Raw genomic sequence first — 24,481 nt, forward strand, 5'->3', positions numbered from 1 at the left:
TGGTTATTCACCAAATTTAAAAAAAAAATGTAACTGATAATCTTAGAGGAATCTTCCAGACCCCCTAGTTTCTACTTTTGTAGCAATCCATGAGTAGAACTATGAGTGTATTTGCTGCTACCAAGAAGACACATGAATGAAAAAGACTTGTTGTGCACGATATTATGCCAGATGGAATCCCTGGGACTAATAAAAAAGGTCGGCAGTTCGAATCCACCCAGAGGCAACTTGGAAGAAAATCATGAATATGTACTTCAAAATCATCAGCCGTTAAGAACTCTCTGAACTCTCACAGTTCTGCTCTGCTGTCCACAGGGTTACTATGAACTACAGTGGACTCGACTCTACCCGTTGGCAACTTTTCTTTTCATACCAGGGATTGTGACAGATAGTCATAAAAGACATTAAGACAACTTCTGACTTCAAGAGTTCATCAGGGGAGATGAGGCATGTATATTAAAACATGACACAACAGTAAAAAATGAACAATTACATAGAATATTGACAAAATAATGATTCTGAAGAAATCCTGTGCTCAGAATTCATGCCAAAGTTATTGAAGAAAGTATTATTTGTAAGTAGAAATGTGTAAAGTATATTATCAAATAATTGAGAAATTGATCTGCCTTTCATGAGGAAGATTATATTAATCAAACAGTAGAATAATAATATTCATTATATACATATTTGTTTCCCTTCTTATAAATGAATGCAGATTAGTGTATAATTCAAGTTGTTAATATTTTTATACAGGAATTGCATATTACTCAACTGCATATCACTCATGCTGAAAATTAAGACTAAAATTCAAATTTAGCAGTGGAGTATAAAGTCTGAATCAGCTTATTCTCATAAAGCTATAAGTAAAAAGGTAGTGTTATCTAAGATTTGGGTCATGACGGTGGACTAATGCTCCATTCAAATAACTTGCAATTCAAAGAAGACTAAAATTTTATCACTGTACTTAATTCGATGTATGGGATTTTAGCAAAATGCTATATTGACTCTTACCCTACTGTTGATGTATCAATTCCAATTCACAGCAAGCTTGTAGGAAAGACTAGATTCTCCTAGAGCCTTTCCAAAGCTAAAAATCTTTACAAAACCAGATTGCTTTGGGGAAGCTGGTGAGTTTGAATTCCAACCATTTGGCTAGCTGGCCAACACTTACCCACTGTGCCACCATGGATCCACTGTAGTATATTATTATCTTATTTTTATGTTAATCTCCAATATCGATTGAGAGTAAAATAGACCATCAAGATGGGCCAAAGGGAAGTGCTTACTTTCCAAAGACCATTCGTCAATCTTGAATTACTTATTGTGCTAGTCGGGCGTCCTCCAAGAAACACTTGGCATGACGGGATTAACCACACAAAGATTCCTTAAGATGCACAGAGATGTCGGGGGAGGGGGGGAAAGTGTGAAGGGGGAGGAGGGGGGAATTCCTCAGAGAGCTAAGTACATTTGGTTCGCCTTATCTATTGACAGATCCTTTCCACGACTGCTACCTGATATTATTTCAAATCTCAAGTATAGTTTCATTTCAGAATTTTTATTTAGTGGTAAGGCTATTCTCCACATGAAAAAAATCACTTAAGTATGGAAAGATGGCATCCTATGTGGCTGAAAATGGGATAAGTCCTATTTGGTCTGCATTATTTCAAGACCTGTGGACTGTATTAACACTGACGCCTTCACAAGGTGACTAACTTGCATTTAATGCATTAAATTAAAGAGGGCAGGCCTACTTTCATTTCATAAAGAGACAATCTTGAACTTTATGGATTTCATTAGAACCATGCCATTCATTCAAAAAGAAAGAAGGAGAGAAATTGGGAAGGAAAGTCAGAAAGAAGTGACCTAAGGAGTTGTCCAGTCTAAGAAAGGCTTGGAAAGCCACTGGGGAGTCCTGGAGTCACATTTCGCTGTCAGTAGAGTCCCGTGTTTCCCAGGGAAGGAGCATCAGCCGTTAAGTGGATGCAGCCCTCGGGGAGCTTGAGCAGGGACTTTGGACTCTACCAGTGGAAGCCTTCGGGCAGCCATGCCCCTTGTGACTGGAGGTCACATGTCCGCACGCTTACCGAATCTGTTTTTCATTATGGGGTTTTCTAGGAGTTTATCTCACGCGAAGTTTGAGACCATCTCTAGGACAGATTTGCCTCATTGAACACTAAGGACAGAAGACCCTATGAGCTATGGGAGACATCAGGAACATCAGACACAAGAATGTAAAAGGTCATTTAAAAACAGGAAAGGAAGAAGAGATCCAATTGGATGTCAGGAGAGACTGGAGAGTTGCTTTAAATCTCAGAGTTGCTAAGACCAAGTGGGGGCCGGGGGAGGGGGATGATTAAGGCAAAGAGATGAGCAGACACTTTGAAAGAGCAGCTCCAACAGACAGAGTAAACTCTTCAAATGAAATGTGCAAACATCTGGAATTAGAAAACCCAAAAAGGAAGGACTAATTCAGCATATCTTAAACTGAATGAACTGAAGGAAGAACGTTAAGGTTCAAGTTACAATTTTGAAAGATTCTGCGGGCAGAATATTGGACAATGCAGGAAGCATCCAAAGAAGGTGGAAAGAATCCACAGTCTCTGCCAAAAAGAACTAGTCAACAAGCAACCATTCCAAGAGCTAGCATCTGGGCAAGAACCAGTGACACTGAAGGAAAAAGTTCAAGCTGCACGGAAAGCATTCGCCATAAACAAGACTCCGGGAATGGATGGGATACCAACTTGAATGGTTCAACAAGCTGATGAAACATTAGAACCTCTCACTGGTCTAGGTCAGGAAATTTGGAAGACAGCTACTTGGCCAGCAGACAGGAAGAGTTCCATATTTGTCGCCATTCCAAAGAAAGGTGACCCAACAGAACGCTCAAATCATAGAACAATGTCAATAGCACATGCAAGCAAAATGTTGCTGATGATCATCTAACCATTAGTAGCAGCAGACATCGAGAGGGAGCTGCCAGAAGTTTGGGCCAAATTCAAAAGAGAATGAAGAACAAGGGATATCATTACTGATGTCAGATGCATCTTGATAGAAAGCCGAGAATACCAAGAAGATATTTATTTGTGTTTTACTGACTATGCAAAGACGTTTGACTCTGTGGACCATAATAAACTCTGGTTAGCATGTACAGTAGTACAGATAAGAACTAGGAACACGGGAATCCAGGACAGATAAACCCCTCAGGATCAATAATGAGAGTAGCAATACCAGGAAGGTAAGGGGAAGGTGGGGTAGAAAGGGGGACCTAATCACAAGGATCTGCATAGAACCCCCTCCCTGGGGATGGACAACAGAAAAGTAGGTGAAGGGAGATGTTGGACAGTATAAGACATGAGAAAATGATAATAATTTTTCAATTTTCAGGTTTCTGATGAAGGGGGTGGGGGTGCGGGGAGGGAGGGGAAAATGAGCTGATACCAAGGGCTCAAGTAGAAAGCAAATGTTTTGAGGATGAAGATGGCAACAAATGTACAAATGTGCTTGACACAATGGATAGATGTGTGGATTGTGATGATAATTGTACGAGCCCCCAATAAAATAATTTAAAAAGGAAATAAACTCTGGGTACCCTTGGGGAAAAATAGGAATTCCATAACATAATTGTGCTCATCTGCATGGATGAAGAGGCAGTTTTGTGAACAGAACAAGGGGATCAGCAAAGTTGTGTCTTAGAGTTGTAGCCTCTCAACGTACTCATTCAATCAGAGAAAAGCCGGACTGTGTAAGAAGAAGGCTAACAAGCAACCGTCCATATGGAGACGACACAACCGTGTTTGCTGAAAGCAGAAAGAAGCCTGGAAGCTCTCACTGATGGAGAAGTAGGATTGTAGCCTTCAAGACGGGGTACAACCCAATGTAAACAAAACCCATATCCCCACAACTAACCTGTAGGTGACATCAAGAGAAGCGGATAAAAGATCGACGTTGTCAAGGATCTCATCTTGCATGAACCCACAACCACTGCTCATGGACGCAGTAGTCACGAGACCAAGGGCGCAGGCCCGGGGTAACAGCCTTTCAAAGCGCCGAAAATCCAAGATGTTACTGTGAGGGCTGAAGCGTGCCTGACCCAGACCCTGGTGTTTTTCAGTTGCCACACGTGTTTGCGAAAGCTGCACTCTGAATAAGGACGGCCAAAGAATAACTGCTGCGTTTGAATAATTACGGTGCCGGAAGAATATCGAAAATACACAGCCTGCCAAAATAACAAACACATCTGTCTTGGGAAAAGTATAGCCACAGTGCTGTTTAGAAGTGTGGATGGGGAGACTTTGTCTCACTTACTTTGGCATGTTAGCAAGAGAGGCTGGCCCCTAGAAAGGGCCCTCATGCTCGGTAAAGAGGAGGGGCAGTGGGAAAAGAGGAAGATCCTCAACAAGAGGGGGTGCCATGGCGGCTGCAAAGACGGGCTGAAACATGACAAGACGGTGCGGATGGTGCGGGACCTGCGGTAGTCTAGAAGGTCACGTGTGAGTCAGAAACAATCCATTGTCCCTAAGCACAAATAGCCAGGACCCGAGAAATCTGGCTGCCACTGAGAACTTGAATTCTGCTCTGTGTGTCCACGCTTATTCCTTGAGCCCTTCCGTAGAATCCAGTACTCATTTGATAGACGGGGCGAGAATGGTGGGGATCATTGTAGACCCCAGCTGATGTTCACCAGCATCCCTAGTAGACATTGATCAAGGAAGGTAGCCTTGAAGCAACAATGTCAAACAGCAATGGCCATGAGAGTAGAACTCCTGTCTCATGCCTGATCACATGTAAAATACGTTGGGACAGGTCCTTTGTCAGTGCTAATCTCTTGGGGCGTCAAAACTGTGATGGGAGGACCCAAGTCTGAAGCCAAGCTGCTCAGTTCAGACGCTCCCTAATCAATAGGCTGTTTTGCCTTCACATTCGTAATTCACCATAAATCTACGCTCTGAGCTCTGTCCCTGGATCTATGTTTAGAGTTGTCTTGCGGTTTAAGAAGAAGACGGGTTGGTTGCTTTCATTCATTGGGGTACATGAGAAGTGACAGTCCCTCAGGATCATTTCTCTCTTCGGAGGCAGCGAGCCAGGAAGTACACTCAGAACCCTGCAGTGCTGCTTAGACCAGATGTAAAATAAATCATGTGGCCAGCAAGAAACATGACATCTACTCAATCTCCTCAGGAGAGCTTCGAGAGCCATCTTTATTGTGTCAGAAGTACTTTATGTGAAACTTGCTTCAGCTTCCTGTAATCGATGTCATTGAATTGAGCATTTAGAAATTGTGGAGGTAGTGTATTTCTGGCTGGAGGAAAGGCACAAACTAGATTACGGTGATTTTGCAAATGTCTTGTGGAGGGACTCCTAAGATAATAGACAATTTGGAGCATTTGGAACCTGTTAGTTGTGATGGCTGAACAGCAGAATGAACATAAATTATGTCAGTGTCTAATACATGGGGAAATTGTTAAAATCACAAATGGCTGTCCCCTATATTCACCCCCCCCCCCACACACACACGCATTTTAAAGGGAAATAACAGAGCAACTAAAGATAGCTGGCACACACACAAAACATATTTTGATTCATCAGATGCATTAGTTTTGAATATTCCAATAATTTAAATATTTTCGTGTGACCTCAATGCAAGTATGATTTCACTCGTGTGAAGCCTTTTTTCCCTTTCCTCTCCCTTTGAACTGACCCCACTTATGAATGTAAAGACTTCCTTTCTCGTCACCATGACACAGGAACATAGATAAAAAATGTCATCTTCCAAACTCACAGATCATTCAAGATGGCGAGAGAAACGTATCACATATTTTAACAACAGATCAAATGCTCTGGTTGCTGGTCGGTATGTGGGTCCATCTCCATTCCATAGCAACCCCATGTGACAGAGGAGAACTTCCCTATAGGGGTTGCTGGACTGTCATCTTTGGGGAGTAGATCACCAGATCTTAATCTTGTGGTACCTGTGGGGCAGTTTGAACTGCCAACCATTGGATTTAGCAGTCAAGTACTTGTCTGATGAGCCACCAGGGCTCCTAAATAATAAGGTGGAAAGTGCGATGAGCCAGTGGCCTCTGACAATGTCACAGTCTCCTTCATTTGGCAGTCCAGTGTCATAAAATGGGCATCTGCTTGCACTTTAAAAATGATCACATGATTTCTTAAATTTATATTACAAAGTCCAAATTGCTTTGAAAAGTTTCAGGGAGTCCTGGTGACAGATTGGATCCACAAGTTTAACAGTTCAAAACCACCAGCTGCGCTGAGGGAGAAAGACGGGGCTTTCTACTCCTGTAGAGAGTTACCATCCCAGGAACTCCCAGGGATGGCTCTGCCCTGTCCTATCGTGTTGCTCTCTGTCAGCATGTTCTTGATGGCAATGAGTTTGATTTTCGCTCCAAAAGTTTATGGAAAATGGAATAAAAAAATAATGGAATTGTTTTGTAAACTTTTGGAAACCAGAGTCCTGGTGGTATAATGTTCTAAGCTACTAACCATAAAGTCAGTGGTTAGAACTCACTAACCACTCCATAAGATAAAGATGAGGCCAATTATGCTCATAAAGATCTACAGTCTCAGAAACCAAAAGGGGCAACGCCAGTCTGTCCTATAGGGTCACTATGAGTCACAACCAACTCGATGGCAGTGATATATATTCATCGATGGCAATGATATATATTCATCAGTTTTCTAATTTAGAAACTTTTGTTCAGTAATAAAACTACAGGGGTTTCTATAAATCTAAACAATAGTTTAGCTGAGTGGTTTCTGAAGTGGGTGATGCTTCACGCGTGGACACACCACCACCACCACCACCACCTCCTCCTCCACCTCCACCACCACCACCACCACCACCACCACTACCACCTCCACCTCCACCACCACCACCTCCTCCTCCTCCACCACCACCACCACCACCACCACCACCACCACCACCTCCACCTCCACCACCACGACCTCCTCCTCCTCCACCACCACCACCACCACCACCACCACCACCACCACCTCCACCTCCACCTCCACCTCCACCACCACCACCACCACCTCCACCTCCACCACCTCCTCCTCCACCACCACCACCACCACCACCACCACCACCTCCACCACCACCACCACCACCACCACCACCACCTCCACCTCCACCACCACCACCACCTCCACCTCCACCTCCACCACCCCCTCCTCCTCCACCACCACCACCACCACCACCACCACCACCACCACCACCACCACCACCATCACCTCCACCATCACCACCACCACCTCCACCTCCACCACCACCACCACCACCTCCACCACCACCTCCACCTCCACCACCACCACCACCACCACCACTTCCACCACCACCTCCTCCACCACCACCACCACCACCTCCACCTCCACCACCCCCTGCCCAAGTTGCTGGAACAATCCAGGTGCAGGTGGAGGTCTGCAAAAATAGATACTTGCACTTTATCCTGAATTATAGGCTACAGTACAAAGTTTTTTAATTGCCAGGGGGCACTGATTAATTTTTTTTTTTCTGAAAAGGTATTGTAGGGCAACTAAGTTTGGGAACCTCTGGCTTAGCTTCACTAGCAAAAAAGCCTGCTTTCCGCAGTCTGCTCTTGTAACATCCCTCGATACGGAATCAAAGTGACATCAGAACTCGAAAGGTTAGATGAGACTCTTAGCGGCAGTAAGTTCCGGTGACCAAAGGAAAGGGTGAGAAGGATTGCACAATTCAGAGAACGTAACTAGGGTCACTCAGCGGATCCTGTAGGGCCTGCTGAGCCAGTGTCTGTTTTGCTTTGTATCGTCTCAATAACAACAGCAAAATAATTTTAAAAAGGGAAAGCAGTGGTTTGTTGTTTTAATTAGTAATATTCTTTAAAATACATGTGAACCAGGATGAGTAAAATAAAGCCATAGCCAGGCACTGTCGAAACTCAGAGTTAGTTTACTAAGTAGCAGGCGTTGATGGAAGAGAACGGGAAAGGAGTTGGCAGCCGCCTGGATACAGAGTCTTTAGCAAGGAGCTGCCGGCAGGTGAGCTGGTGCCGGCGCAGGGCGAGTCAGAGGAATGGCGGCAGGGGTCGATGCCGACTGGTGGTGTCGATTAAGTGCAATTAGGCGTTCGAGATGATTTCCACGTCATCGTAGTGCAATTTGATATTCTTCTCCACAGATTACCTTGTGTGCTCGATACCTGCTAGCGATGCTTGTTAGCGGACAGAGGCGTAAATAGTTCCTGTGGTTTGTTCTCACTTGAGGAACAGGGGGCTGGAGCCAGGAGAACCCCTCGTTCCTTTCTTTTGGGTCTTCCTTTGAAATGGCAGGCAGCTTGATGCCATTCTTTCATGAAGTACTTTGTTTACAATGTCTATGTGTTTCCATGTCAACGTGAGTGATTAGTCAATGTTTCTCCTCCGGTCCCTTAAGAGAAATAGTTACACCCCCACCCCCATCAACATATATAAAACTAGACCTCTTTCAGATGTAATCAGTCAAAGGAAATACGCCGGTGTACGTTTCTTTGTTATTTTATTAAACTTATTTGACCATAGTTTCACTGTGCGTGGAGGAAAAATGAAAAAGAAAACTAAATTAAGATCAGCAAATAGCCTGAAAATTACATAGGCCCTCTCAGGAAACACACATCTAAGTTTTGATTCATAATACAATGTGGCCTCGTGCCATGGGCTGGCTCCAAGGTTTAGACATTAGGCTGCTAAAGACAGTGCCTTAAGTTCAAACCCACCAGGCCACTTGGTGGGAGAGAGATGAGGCTGTCCACGCCCATAGAGATTTCCAGCCCTGTGTAGGATGATTATGTGTCGCGATTGCCTGCTAGGTGAGTACGGTCACACAGCTGGGAGGCTGAATGAAGTTTGCAGTGATTGTGTATTCTATGTGTGGATCATAATGGCCCAAGGGTTACAGTGACAGGAGATCATTGGCTGGCCGTGGTGATGAGGGAAGTATCAGGTTGCATCCAAGAAACTTAAAACAGCGATTCCTCTGTAGTTAAGTGCTCCAGCTCCTCTCTCCATCCAAAGGTCATTGTCAAATCAAGTTCTGAGTTCCGCTCATGGATTATTTCTTATGGTAGGATACTTTTCTAAAAGCCTGCAGACTGGCGCCCGCCCCACTACCCCCCACCTGAGCAGAGTGTGCTGTAAAGAGAGGCGATGGCCCGTAGACTCATTCACCTCCTTGGAGTCCGCTGAGCCAGGAAGCACTTTGCTAGTGCTGAAATGGCCACGGCAGTGGCTATCGGGCCAGATGTAAATAAAACGTGTGGTCAGAAGGAAGAGGATGTCTACTTAATCTCCTCAGAAGAGCTTTAAGAGCAATCTCCAATCTGTCAGCAGTCTTTCATGCAAAACTCACTTCGAAGCCAAGGGACACATAGAAAGTTTAAGTAGATCTCTTAAAGACAATTTGCTTTTGCAAGCATCTCGCCAAATGAGGCCCCCGTCGTCTGCATTGCTAGCCCCAGTGCAGATATCTGATGCAAAGGGTTTCTCATGCTGGCTTTATAGACAGGTAACTTAATAGAGATGCCAATTTTGTTTGCACTCAATTCTTGGACAATTGCTGCTAACTCAATACCATAGAGTCGGTTCAGCTACATCGTGACCCTACAGGACAGATTAGAACTTCCCCATGGGGTTTCCCAGGTGATCTGTCCCCCTGAATCAGACGGCAACATCTTTCTCTCGAGGAGCCCGTGAGCTTGAACTGCCAACCTTCTGTTGAACAATCAAGCACTGCTCACCCACTGTCCCCTTGGGGCTCTTTCATTGCTGGCTCGCCCAGTGCGCTTTCGCCCAACCCCAATTCCAATGACAGCCCGTCAATCCTCCTCAAGCCAAGGCTGGGTGGTTCGGCTCAGCAGGCTGGGAGAGTCGGGAGGAGTCATTAAGAAAGTTGTCGGGGTCCTCCTTATCATTTGGGTGAGAAAAAGAGCTTGATGGAATGGAGGAAGGTGGGTAGAGACTGCATTGTGGGGCTCATGAGCATGTGTGGTGGGCAGAGATCCCTGGTCTCCATGGGGACAGGTCCGCCATGAAAAGAGCAGTGTGCTCATTCTCTGTTTCCTGAGCAACTGCGGATAACCTGAAATCTGAGGCCTGGTCTCTATCCTGGCAGTCAAGTGGGATGTTAACTTAGAGGTTCAGGGGGATGAACCATAAGATCCTCCTTGGGAGAAAGCCATGCCTTTCTGCTCCCATAAAAATTAACAGCTCCTCGGCCCATCCGGTCCCTTAGAGGTGGAATGGACTCCCGGAAGTAGGTCTGGCTTGCTTAATTTTCTCAATCTGGAAGAAGGTGAGAGGGAGAAACTACTTCTTGGTACTTTAACTTCAGCTTGGACCCCAGGAGGGCCAGGTTCCATTTTGCTTTAATCCACAGTCTATGCTTTTGGAAGCAGCAGTTAAGAATCCAAGCAATGTGTTGCATGAGGCAAGTGTGCTGCACATGGGGCCCAGGCAGTAATAAACCCAAAAGCCAAGCACGTTCCCGTCGAGTCTGCTGGGACCCATGACAACCCCTGTGTTTCAGAGAACTGTCCCCACAGAGTGGTCTTGGTTGTGCTCCTTAGAGAATCAGCTAAGCAAGGCTTTCTTTGGGCCAGTCACTGAGTAGGTTTCACTGTCAACTTTCAATTAGTCCCAAGCCCAAACCCACTACCATCAAGATGATTCCAGCCCTGCCGACTCTATAGGGCAGAGTAGAGCAACCCCAGTGGGTCCTCAAGGCTGTAAATCCTTATGGGAAAGAGACTGCCGTATCTTTCTTCTGAAGTTGAACAGAAATGGTATGCACCCTGCAGGGCCCATCCAGACAGCCATACTTTGCCAGTCTCCATGTCTCTCCCATCTAAGCAAGCATTTGACCAAGCACCAACAGGCAGACAAAAACAAAAACTCAGCTACATCCGTAAGGAAAGTTATGTATCGGGGTTCTATCCTTTCACTATACTTATTCAAGCTATGTGCTAAGCAAATCATCCTGGAAATTGGATTATATGGAGAAGAATATGGCATCAGGACTGGAGGAAGGCCTAGTAACCACCGGTGGTATGCAGATGACACAACCTTGCTGGTGAAAGCAGGAAGAACTTGCAGCCCTTGCTGATGAAGACCAAGGACTGCAGCCTTCAGCAGGGATTACAACGTAATGTAAAGAAAATGTAAAGAAAACCAGAGTCCTCCAAACTGGATCAATCGGTACCATTGTGATAAACAGAGAAGGGATTCACATTATCAGGGACTTCATTTTGCTTGGATCCACAGTCTTTGCTTTTGGAAGCAGCAGTCGATCGCTTCAATGTATGGGAAGGAGTCCTCCCTGGTGGCAGAGTGAGTTAAGTGTGTTGGTCTACTAAACACAAGGTGAGCAGTTTGAAACCACGGGGCCCTTCAAGGGGGAAAATGAGCATTTCTACTTCTGTAAAGAGGAAACCCCCTCAGAATCAGCTTGATGGCAGTGCATTGGGGGTTTTATGGATTTCCTCTGTGTGTGGAAGTGACCATGAACCGGGAAGACCACAGAAGAATGGATGCGTTTGCACGATGGTGTGAGCAAACGATGTTGCAATGTCTCGGACTGTCAGGAGAACAAGTGCATCTGGCTTGGAAGAAGTAAGCCACAATGCTCCTTGAGCAAGTTCCCAGGAAAGACCAATCCCTGGAAAAGGATGTCATGCTTGGTAAAGTGGGGTCACCGAAAAAGACAGATTGACACAGTGCCTGCAACAATGAGTTCAAAGATAGTGATACTCGAAGGATGGTGGAGGGCCCAGCGGTGCCCCTTTCCATTGTGCATCAGCTCGCTATGAGTGGAACCTAACAACTTCACGTACATAAGAGAATCCAACAGTAAACAAAAGGGACAGCAAATAAAACTTCCAGATGCATCCCCTATCAAAGTAAAGCCATTAAGGACACAGACAACAGCCGGAATGAATCTTAGTAAGAGCACTTTAAGGAAATTCTAGTAAAAAATAAAATGGCTGTGGGGAAGTAAAAAATATGACTCTCCCTGAACTACAGAATTCCGCAGGAAAGACAGATTGTTGCTGATACTCGAAACGTCACTTGGAAGATGGAGTGGCCGAAACATTCTGACCCACACGGAAATAAGTCTCCGAAATAGAACTCAGGAGGGGGAATAAAATAGATTTAGAGAATATATAGGGGAGACTAATGTCAATAATTGGAATTCCAGAATAATAAAAAGGATAAAGGTGAAACAATAATTTCATACACAATAGATGAAATTTCCCCAGCTGAGAACACAAAAGCAGACATGTCTTCGGATTAAAGAATCTCGCCGGTGTTAAATCCGGTATGGGGCGGCGTGACGATAGCAATGGGAGAGACTAGAAAGGAAACTTCAGGGACAGTGTTTTATATTAATGGGGGGGGGTGTATTTGGGAAAAGGGGATCAGACTAGCTGTGCCGGGCACAGGATGCAATCGGTGTCGCTGAATTGCACAGTAGGAATTGTGGAATGGCCACAACAAAATGCCTTCAACAACTAGAAGTGCTTCATATCTTGAAGAACTCTCGGTGGCTCTGTGGGGTCAGCATTGGGCTGCTAACCACCAGGTTAGCAGTTCAAACTTACTCGCCGCTCTAAGAAGACAAAGATGAGATTGTGAAGATTTACAGTCACAGAAACTGTAGGGAGCGCGTCTCTGCTGTCTTAGGGGCTTGCTATGAGTCAGAATCGACTTGATGGCAGTGGGGCTCAGGGGTTACTATCTTAGATTCTAATACTTTTATTCTTCAATAACATTTTTTAAGAATAATTTTATTTTGGGAGCTCATACACCTCTTACCACAATCCACACATCCATCCACTGTGTCAAGCCCATTTGTACATAAGTTGGCATCATCATTTTAAAAATATTTTCTTTCTACTCGAGCCCTTGGTACCAGCTCATTTTCCCCTTCTCCCATGCTCCTACCCTCAGGAACCCTGGATAATTTATCATTTCCCCCCATGTCTTACACCGACCGATGTCTCCTTCCACCCACTTTTCTGTTGCCCATCCCTCCTGAAAGGGGATAGAAGTAGATCATTATGATTGGTTACCCCTTCCTCCCCCCACCTTCCCTTTCAAGTTCTGTGATTACTACTCTCATTATTGGTCCCGAGGGATTTATCTGTCCTGGATTCCCTGTGTTTCCTGCTCTTATCTGTACCTGTGTGCCTGCTCTGGTCTAGCCAGATTTGTAAAAAGAATAGTTGTGTGGTGGAGGGGAGAATGGGGGGGGGGGAAGAAGCATTAAAGAACTAGAGGAAAGTTGTATGTTTCATCGGTGCTCTACTGCAGCCTGACTGGCTGGTGTCTTCCTTGTGACCCTTCTGTAAAGGGATGTCCAGTTGTCTACAGATCGAAGCACTTTTATTGAGTAATAGGTGGATTATACATGGAGCTACTAATCGAAGGTTAGCAATTCAAAACCCCCCGCTGCTCCACAGGAGACGGAAGAGGCTTTGGGGCCCATAAAGAGGCATAGTCTCAGCAACCCATGGGGCAGTTCTCCCATAGGGTTGCCATGAGTCAGACTCGACTAGCCAGCAGTGCGTTTGACTCTTCCTGTGCTTACACGAGAAGGAGGGTATTGGCAAATGAAACCGCACAGGAAGGGCCTCTCCAAGCTCCAGGCAGAGTGTATGAGGGAAACACGCATCTAGGAAGAGTTTGATAAAATTCCAGATTTTAAACCACATGGAAGAAGGTCATAGAGCACTCAGGAGCTCAGAAGATGCTGGAACAGCATCGACAGACTCTTCAGAGAATAATAATAAAAAGTAGCTGCTGACGCCATTCTGAGTGATGCTGTGTGTAACAAAGTAAGAGCCATCTTAGCAGGGTTTTCAGTGGCTGGCTTTGGGGAATTAGATCACCAGGCATTTATTCTGAAGTCCTCTGAGTAGCCGCACACTCTGAGCGTTCAGTTAGACTCCTCTAGGGGGTCTCACTCAGCTGTCTGATTGTTGAACTACCGTGCCTTGTCTATTGTCTACTTCCCTATTTTATTGTTACTATTAAATAGCTAAGGTTTCTTGAGGCCTCTGGATATTTTATTTAAGGGTTTAACCTTGCAGAAGTAATACAAAAATCACTTTTATTAAAGGATTCTCCTTTTTCAGTTTTTATGAAAGTATTTGAACTCCAAACCAGCCTTCTGTAAATATAGCTGTGGGAATGTGTATCCAGCGCTGGGTTGGTGGAACCGAGTTGATTCCTTGGCTCGGTGCACACTGATGGGACACCTCTTCTGTTTTAAGATAATGTCAGGGGTCACCCATGCCCCGCAGGAGCTGGCAGTCTAGACCGTGAGCAGTAGATGAGAAAACGAGCCCTGGTGGCACAGATATTAAACCTCCCCGTTGCTACCCAAGACGTCAGTTCAGACCCACCAGTCACTCCACCACCTCGGCAGAGAGTGACCCACTGCCATCTAGTCACGTGTAGCTCAGATCTATCTTGGGATGCCACAGCTGTCAATACTTATAGACACAGACGGTCTCATCTTTGTCCCACAGAGGGGCTAGTGGGTTGGAACCACTGACCTCTGAGAGCAGCCAAGTGCTCGGTCACTGCTGCGTCCACCGCTTTGGAAGCTCAATGGGGGAATTCTACCCTCAGGGGCGAGGCCATGGACTCCCAGGTTAGAAAGTCTGGGAATCTGTACCTTCTCCCCTAGGGCCAGCTAAAGGCTAGTGGGAGAGCCGCGTGGTCCCTTGGACTGCCCAGCACCTTTATAGAGAGAGTGGCAGGCTCCTCAGGATCCTAAAACTTTCATCGGCATTTTAACTAGTAGTAATATGATGTGGGGAAACATGGAAACCCAAACAAGGCGTCCTTCAAAACACTAGCCGTCATATGACAGGGCATCAGATCGGAGGTGCCCAGCGCGACTTAAAAGAGAGCTCTCGGGCCAACATGGAAACATGACCCCAGGGGAGATCTCAGCTGAGAGAAGGGACTTCAGGGTCGGTCGGAGGGAACAAGAAGAAAGAAACAAGCCTGTGGTGTGGGAGTCCAGTGGGCTGTGCCAGCAACAGTGCTGCTCCAGCCGAATCACTCGGCTTCTCCTTGGACGGGTCTCGTGCGCACAGTGGAATAAGATGCTGCTGTCAAGTGTCATTAAGAGCCTGTGCCCACCTCACTGCCATCGAGTCAATGCTGGTTCATAGGGCCGCCTGGGAAACAAGGGAGAACTGCTCCTGTGGGCTTCTGAAACTGTACTTCGTTATTGGACCCGAAAGCCTCCTCTTTCTCCCATGGAGTAGTTGGTGGTTTCAAACTGTTGACCTTACGGTTAGCAGCCTACTGTGGCACCACTCTGCTACCACGCTAGCATATAACCAGCACTCAACAAATACTTGCTTGTGGGTTGGTTTTTAAGAGAATCACAAATGCAAATTCTGTCTGCACCCACCTGCAGGCAGTAGAGAGCAGACATTTTCTGGCAATGCTTAGACCGCCCTGGAGCACATGGGTGCAGCGTATCCTGATGCATTCGGGTCTTCAACCCCACCGCTAATTCCCCTTGTTTAGATTTCACGGTCCCCAAAGCTTGATACATTTTTGCACTGTACATTTCTGTATCGGTGTTGGCTTGGCATCAGATCCATCCCTGTTCCTACAGCAGTCCCACGCTTACCAAGCTCTGCTGCTTCGGGAGGAACCCCGACGGTGTGGTTGGCCCCTAACCACAATGTCAGCAGTTCAAACCCACCAGCTGCTCTGTGGAAGAAACATGAGGCTGCCTCCTCATATAAAGATTTACCATGTGGGGGAACTTGAAGACCTATAAGCTCACGGTGGGTTGGCATTGACTACAAGGCAGTGAGCAATGGGTGGCTCTTAAGGTGTAAAGTCTTTGAAATAAAGCAGACAAGGCAGTAGGGTGTGACCAACGTCACTACTGCCAATGAGTCAGTAGGGAGAGACCCTAGTAACTGTGCGCGATGCCTGGGCGACATGGTACTCTCCCCTGGCATGCTGGGTAGCATCAGAGAGAACACTTTCTCAAAATGTCCTGCTGCGGAGTCAGTTCTGACTCAGCGACCCTACAGGACAGGGTAGAACTGCCCCTGTGTGTTTCCAAGATTGTAACACTGTCTGGGAGTAGAAAGACTCCTCGTTTCTCCCTGGCAGCAGCTGGTGGTTTCAAACTGCTAACCTTTCTGCTAGCAGCCCCCGCATGCAATCCACTGTGACCCCGGGAAGCCTGGGGAGCTGTCAGTCCGACCACATTGTCCAGCTGGGCCACTGGGAAAGAAACCTTGAGCAAGAGACTTGATTCCCATGTTCTCCTCGCTTCTACCCCTTTCATGGTTCAGGCTCAGCGGCTGAGCTGACCTCATTTCTGACTCTCCTTTGTAGCCTGTTGACTCGTGACTAGAAACCGTACCACGAGCACATCTCCCGATCTTTCTTAAAATGTGAAATATCACGCACCCTCATCAGTTCATAACCCGATCCAATTTTACAGAGCCCTTGATCGTATCCAGAGAGTTGGCCCTGTCATTTTTAATTAGCTCAACTTCCGAACGTGTCTTCCTTAACCTGGGAAGCCTCACCCATGTAGTTGTGGAAAGACTTAACGCATCTGAATTTTTTAACATTTAAAAAATGGGGGGAGGGGCTTGAATAGCTGTATATGTGTTGCCGTTGCATGAAGACGATGGCGTTCGCTCTCGTACAACTGTGATTGACGTGCGGTGTCTTCTTGGGCTTCCAGAGCACAGTGACGTGGACCAGGAGACGGCGCTGGCCGGGGCTCAGGGCTTCGTGGGCTGCCTCTCCGCGGTGCAGCTCAGCCACGTGGCCCCTCTGAAGGCTGCCTTGCACCCCAGCCACTCAGCCCCCATCACTGTTAAAGGACATGTGACAGAGTCCAGCTGTGCGGCCCAGACTGGCACTGACGCCATGTCGCGGGAAAGGACCCACTCATTTGCAGGTGCGGTATGTTTCTTCCTTTACCTGCTCACAGCTTGCCCGTCCCCCAGCTGGTCAGGGGTCCCGAGATTCTGCTAAGCTACGCTCCTTAGATGGGTTCTTACAGTCGGTTGTGTTTGTTTAATACCCAGTCTCTTTCTCATTTCTTACCTTGAGTCTCGATTGCCCAACCACATGGGCAATTACTTGCTTAACATGGTTACTCCTCTGATTCTACTCTGGTGTAAAGCACTGATGGAGTCTCCAATACATTCTTTAACTCACCTATATCATAACCTCCCCTTGTTTTTCCCCCTTTCACTGCAGATCATTCTGGAACAATCGATGACAGAGAACCCATCGCCAATGCCATCAGGAGTGACTCTGCCGTCATTGGAGGTAATGGGGAGCTTTGGTACCTGTCATCATGACTAACAATGGCGCCGACTTTAGATGATAGAAAACTTGTATGAAGAATCTGCATAATTTGCCTGTGGGAGGCACTGACTAGCCAGACCAATGGGCTGCTTTGATAGAGATCATCTTAGAGAATCCGGCTGGTTTCCAAGTTTGTTTCAAGGTTTTTCCATTTAAATAATTAATGGCTTCACTTAAGCACCACCTGCTGAAAATAGTTGCTAAACTGTGTCTTGATGAGTATTATTAGCTTAGAAATATCTATATGGGATACATATAGCATTCTGAAGTTGTTAAGAGGGAAAAGTATATCTGGCTTTATGGACATAGAATTGCTTCTTCAACTGTGTGGGTAAGGAGCAGGGAAAACTTAGGATTGATCATAGAATCCTATATTTTATGTTGCCTTAATGCTTAGTAAAATGGATGTCTGCATGGCTCCAGTGTCCCCATCACTGAATATTTCTCTTGAAGTCGTGATTTTTATCAAATGTTAGGCTAATGGACTAAAAGTAGCTCAGAGTTGTTTGAAATTACAGAACTAAAACAAAAATGTTTCAAGGGTTGCCCCAAGCAATAAAAAGTAGTATATTCCCTGAGACATAATTCATCCAAAACCAGCTCTCCAAACAGGGTTCTATTTTCCTTATTAATATGACCAAGGTTGTTTTTGAATCGGATTATTGAAATGTTTATTTGTTCACAAATTTCTCTGCACTCTGCCTATGATGTAGATATACAAAAATAAACAACGATTCTGTGGCATTGTCACCAAAATATTGTGACTACTCAGATTCTCAGGCAATTGTATTGGCTTTACACCTCATCCATTTGGTTCCATTTTCAGAGCCTTGCTCATTTAGCTATCAGCTTTCCCCAGGCGTCAGGAATCTGTTTAGACATTATACAGTAGAACTGATCAAATCACTGTGATCACCTTCATTGCTACTCCAATTCCTTTTCTTTTTTTAAACCAAATCGTGTATAAATTAAATCACATAGAATAGGACCCCATTTGTTTCACCTAACAAACATAAACCGTGGTGCAAGCGAAGACAATAAACGCATGTCTTAAATTCCTGTTCTGCTGTGGCCTTTAATATGTGCTAAACGAATCACACACACACACAAAATGTGCTAAACATCATAAAGTTGGACCCTGGTAAGCACAATGCCTATGGCTCAAAACGGTGCTCTTTCTAAACATTTAACCATGATGGAAAGGTCCAGACAGACATGTTGAGTGATTGTCTAGTGAGGATGGTGTTGGAACAAATGTTTGAATCTTTAGACTGTTGCTGCTGTAGGCAAAGATCACTGGTGAAACCAGGGCGTGAAGGTGCGGCAGGCATGCTGGTCAGACCTGCTGGTGTTCCTCTAGAGGGACATCAGTTACGCTCCTCCTGGACAATCTTCTCCTGGCTGGAGTGATGGGACGAAGGAAGACACCCTGGAAAGCTTCTATTTCTGGGAGGCCCTGAGGGCCCACTTTTCTCATTGCAGTGGCTTCTAAGGTCTCAGCAGCCATTGCATGACTACTGAATCCCCTCTATTGTCCATGTGTAGATTGCGCCATCTGTAGAACACTTAGCTCTTCGTCTCAAAAACAAAAATCTACTCTCTGCCACTGAGTCATTTCTGACGCATAGAAACCCTATCAGATCGGGTAGAAATGCCCCTGTGGGTGTCCAAGACTAGTTCTTTCTGAGAGTAGAAAGCCTCATGCTTCTCCCTGCCCAGTGGCTGGGGGTCTCAAACTGGTGATCTTGCAATTAACAGTCACCCACTATGCCACCGGGGCTCGTTGTCTACTGACCCTTAGTTACTAATCATTGCTCCCACTCTGTCCCAGTGAGGCACCCTGGCCATGCTGTCTGAGAAGGGTTGGGCTGCTAACTGCAAGATTGGCAGTTCAGATCCACCAGCTCCATGGGAGAGTGACGAAGCTGTCTGCTCCCATATAACATATAGCCTTGGAAACCCTTACTCAGGCTGCTGTGAAGTGGAATCTGCTTGATTGCCAAGGGCGTGGGGTTCTTTATGTGGCACTGAGGGCCGTGTTGGCTACGTGGTAGAATCCTCACTTTCTTTGGAAGACTGGACCGGCACCCTTTATGTTCAGCCCCCACCCGTCTGTCTGTCAGTGGAGGCCTGCGCACTGCTGTGCTGTGGACTAAGATGGGCTAGGAAGAAACACGTGCAATCTACTGCCCAAACGCAGCCAGTGAAACCCGTCAGGATCACTCTGGTCCCACACCACTGTGGCTGAGCTACCGTGGGATGGAGGTCGATACTGGCTCTCGTGAAGGCCTTCTCACATGGGCTGTGCGTTAAGCTGAGTTGACTAAAGAAGTAAAGCTAGTGGCACTCAGATGTATAAGAAAGAACTTTGTATCAAAAAGTAATTTTATATCAAGACAGCATCCCAGCCCAATCCAACTCAAGTCCATGGGGCTGAGGGTAGCTGGAACCCCCTTCAAACCCATGGATCTGCAGGCCCATGAAGCAGAAAGGTGAACTGAGGAGCAGGAAGGTCCCAGGCTGGTGAGTGCAGAATCCTCTGTATCCAAAGTCTCAGGAACCTGGCAGGGCGCTGACAGCGTCAGCAGCTCACCGGAGTCACCCCTGGGGGCAAACCCATAAGCCAAGCTAACAGGAAGGTGGAGGGCAAGGGGGAGAGAGAGGAGTTCCTAGTGTCTCTTTTATAAAAAAGCTCCGCCCCCCCCCACCCTAGGAGACGTCATCAGCCTGTGACTGAGAGACAGGTTGGACTTTACCCCTACTTTCTTAAATTTTTAAAAAAATTTTAGATCATTTTATTGGGGCTCTTATAACTCTTGTTACAATCCATACATCAATGGTAAACAACATATTAGTACAGATATTCCATCATTCTTTTCTAGACATTTACTTTCCATTGAGTGCTTGGAATCAGCTCCTCTTCATACAACCCCCAACCCCCAATCCACATGGCCCCTTGATAGATTATAGATTGTTAATTATTTTCAAATCTCATCGCTGTCTCCCTTCCCCTCTGGCTTCTGTTGTTCTTCCCCCCGGATGGGGGTGTGTGGTTATGTGTCATTCATTGCCATCGGATCCCCCTCCCTCCCCACGGCTCCCCACCTTCCCCCTATCCTTTTGGTGTCTCTATTCCCATTCCTGTTCCTGGGTTCCACCTGTCATGAGTTTTCTCTCTTGCCTGAACCTATGTACATGCTCCCCTCTAGTCTAGAGTGGGAAGCGGTGCTGGGGTCATGGCAGTGGGGGTTGATCAGAGGTATATTGCGTGATCCCCAAGTTGAAGTTGACATAAAAATCTCGCCATCACAGGCGAATAGACCCATGTTCTACATTTTCAATGATCTTAATCCTTTACTTACACCGTGACTAGAGAACAGTTTAAGATGAGAGAATGGAGTTAATGAGACATTCAAAGCTAGTAACCAGATACGGGAGACAGTTTCTAGCCAGGCTCTATAAAAATGAATGGACGGAATTAGAGGAAAATCCATGTAGCTTCCTCACGAAAACACGTTCACACGGAGCTTCAGATGGCAAGGCCCCCCAAAGCAACGGCTGCCGTCTTTTATTCAGATGGTCTTGTGTGATTTGGTGTAACAGGTAAGATCAAGGCTTTTCTCGGAAGCTGCAATCCCTGGAATAAAACCATCCCCAAATTAAAAGAGATAAATCACATTAACGGAGCAGACAAGGCTAGAGAGGCTCCGTGATTCCAACTGTCAGGGTGGGCTGTCTGGGCTAATGCCGTGACGGTGTGTATTTTACCATCACAGTGGCCGGCTTGCTGCAGATGTCCCTTCTTTAGCATTTCCACACTGAAATGGTCCATAAGTTCTCACTTTAAGCTGAAGGCCTCATAGCCAGGCCGTAGACTTATTTACAGCATTTGAAACTACCTATGATTTTTCTATGATAAGAAACAGAAGGGGGGAAGGGAGACTCCAGATAGGGCAAGATATGACAAAATACCAATCTGTGGATTATCAAGGACTCATGAGGGAGGGGAGAGTGGGGAGGGAGGGGGAAAAAAAGAGGACCTGATGCAGAGGGCTTAAGTGGAGAGCAAATGCTTTGAGAGTGATTAGGGCACAGAATGTACGGATGTGCTTTATACAATTGATGTACGTATATGTGTGGATTGTGATAAGAGTTGTATGAGCCCCTAATAAAATGTAAGAAAAGAAAAGGAAAAAAAAGAAACAGAAGACAGATGAGCAGATGGATATCCTGACTTGGGCAATCCTTCAGGAATATGACTCGTAATACTAACCTCAAAAAGAAGCAGTCATTGGTTAGTGACTCCTTCAGGCTTCAAGGGAAGAACCTGCTGGTCACTTTTATAGTAAGCGGATCAGCGAGGAAGGATTGCTTACCTTTCTGAAAGAGAGCTGACCTGTCCAAATATCTGCTTTAGGGATTCTCTTGGGACCTGGGAATTTGTCCAACACACTCTGATCTTAATTATCCATGTGGCTGATAAACTTCTAAGCTTTCAGTTGGTGTCATTGCATTGTTGGGTGCTGTCGAGTGAGCTCCGACTCATAGTGACCGTATGCACAAAGTGACCGTCTGCACTGGCCACCCCCAGACGTGGGCCATCTTCAGAGTGGTTCCTGTGCCTGAGACCCTTGTGGCAGCCACTGTGTCCATCCCTCTCATCAAAGGCCTTCCTCTTTTTTGCTGCCCCTCCCCCTGACCAAGCATGTTGCCCTTCTCCAGGGACTGGTCTCTCCTGACAACATGTCCCGAGTACATAGGACTGTCTTGCCGTCCTTGCCTCTAGGAGCACTCTGGCGGCATGTACTTCTTCCAACACAGTTGGATGTACTCCCTTTAATGCAAACGGATGTTTACGATACTAGAGTTGATCCACACTGCTGGTTTCCATAGTCCAAATATTTTTGCCTCCACAACAAAAAAGACCTTAGTTAACACCCCGCCCCATCTCACAGGAAGCTGCCTGTCAGGCTCAGAGCAGGGCCCATGGCATTGTCTTCCCACTTCTAACTTTCATTTGCAAGCTCTGATTTTGTCCGTGGCAGCTTCAACCCGGAGACCGTGCAGCCTTTCCTGAAGTGAGGTGCTGGCGCTGACCTCATTCATGATGGAAAGAACAGGTGGCCGGTCACCAAGTCGCTGCAGCCATCCTTCCCCAGCCATTGTTCCGCATGAAATGCTGTTGCATGAAACAAACTACCCCCAGTTCAGCTCCCAGCACACGTGTTCACACGAGGCTGTCTGTGGGTGTCTCTCAAGTCGGTGTGCCACAGACTGCTTTGTGTTTCCCATAGCATCACACCGAACCCCAGAAAGACATGTATTCAGGGGTTAAGATGTAGTAGAAGGACTTACTGCTTCGTCAAGGACATTCTGAAGTGTAAGTGCCCCCACCCCTGTGATTGACAGGCAGTGAAAGATCCAATGATCCCGCTCCAGTCTGCTGTCCTTGGCTTCGTTCATGCTAATACACCAGGGATTGTTCTAGAACTTTGCTTTGCACAATGAGTGCAAATGTCAACGCAGTGGAAAATAAATCCATCTCAGAATGATAATGGAACGAGTTTTGACCTTGAGGGCCCTCTCAAAGAGTCTGGGATGCCCAGGGATTTACAGAGCGCCTGCTGGTGGTGACTGGCCTGATGCAGAGCCAGAGTGCAGAAATAGTTAAATAGATACCAATCACAGCACTTAAAACATATACAGCAGATAGATCAAATAATCAGCACTTCACAGATGAGATTAGTCTGTCTAGCTAACTAGCTGTCTATCTGATTATTCCTATATGTGTGTGTGTATATTCCTATATATGTACATATATATATAATACGGTGCTTCAAAACATTTGTGAGAAAAATGAAATTGTCCCACAAACTTTTTGAAGCACACACGTGCACACACACATGCCATCCCCACTTTTTCAGTTTAGCAAACATCATTGAAAATAAACTTTATAAAAATACATACATTCAAATGCAAAAAACACATTTAATCCTTTTAAGGGCGTAGTCCTCGTCTTTCCTCCCAAAGGAATGAAAACTCGTCTGTGTCTTAAGAATCAGGGATGGACACCCACACCCACACACACCCACACACCCTCCCTCCCTCCCTCCCTAAAAAAAAAGAAAAAAAAAAGAATCCAGGATGACATGGTTCAAGTGGCATGTCAACATGTGTGGAACATACGGGTGCTCAATGCATCGTACTGTAATTGAACTCCCAAGATGGATAAGATTCCGAAGTCAACCCCTGTTCTGTTAGCCTGTGCTTCAGGGATGCTGGACATTTTCCTATTTCCAAATGATCAAAACAGAGGCTCGACTTAGGGAGAAAATATTTTTGATAACTTGGGACACAATGAGTTGACATGGTTTCCATTTGGCGGAGAAGCACTGACTCTCTCTCTCTCTCTCTCTCTCTCTCTCTCTCTCTCTCTCTCCCTCCCTCCCTCCCTCCCTCCCTCCTTCTCTCCTCCTCTCCCCTCTCCCCTCTCCCCTCTCCTCCCCTCTCCCCTCTCCTCCCCTCTCCCCTTTCCTCCCCTCTCCCCTTTCCCCTTTCCTCCCCTCTCCCCTCTCCAGGTCTGATAGCTGTCGTGATCTTTATCTTGCTTTGCACCACCGCCATTGCAGTGCGTATTTATCAGCAGAAAAGGTTATACAAAAGGAACGAGGCAAAAAGGCCAGAGAACGTGGACAGTGCGGAGGCTGTTTTGAAAACTGAGCTTCGTGTACAAGATGCCATCAATGAAAATCAGAAAGAGTACTTCTTCTGATTGGCAACGATGCCTTTGCTTATCAGGAAGACGTTTGGTTTTTAATAGCCAGGAGCTCTCTCTCGATGGACACCCACGCACATACACGCACACGCACACACAGAGATGCTCTTACGTGGGACGTCCAGGCAATGGATCTGCAGACTGCCTTCCTGCGCTCCTCCGGGCAGAGGATGGCTTCCAGCGAGGCCTCCTTCAGCAGCCCGTGTCGCGTAGCGCTTGCTCTACCTACCAAGAACTTAGACATGGCTCTGAATCACCACCTGGTCTGATGTGCTCTGAAAGAGAAGTTCAACTTGCTTCAAGACTA

General features: G+C 46.2%; 1 protein-coding gene across 6 annotated transcripts in view; it reads left to right on the forward strand.

The window, feature by feature from the left end:
- CNTNAP4 (contactin associated protein family member 4) overlaps nucleotides 1-24,171 on the forward strand; it is a 251,585-nt gene extending 227,414 nt beyond the window's left edge. For 5 of the 6 annotated variants that reach the window (XM_075536445.1, XM_075536453.1, XM_075536449.1 and 2 more), the window contains 3 exons: nucleotides 16,765-16,983; nucleotides 17,289-17,360; nucleotides 23,978-24,171. In XM_075536445.1, the coding sequence (XP_075392560.1) occupies nucleotides 16,765-16,983; nucleotides 17,289-17,360; nucleotides 23,978-24,171 (485 nt within the window). The remainder of the gene's footprint in view (nucleotides 1-16,764; nucleotides 16,984-17,288; nucleotides 17,361-23,977) is intronic. The other variant, XM_075536447.1, reaches the window with a different exon arrangement.
- Nucleotides 24,172-24,481: the final 310 nt, after the last annotated feature.

This window comes from Tenrec ecaudatus, chromosome 18 (genome assembly GCF_050624435.1).
Source record: "Tenrec ecaudatus isolate mTenEca1 chromosome 18, mTenEca1.hap1, whole genome shotgun sequence".
In the NCBI taxonomy this organism is placed as follows: domain Eukaryota; kingdom Metazoa; phylum Chordata; class Mammalia; order Afrosoricida; family Tenrecidae; genus Tenrec; species Tenrec ecaudatus.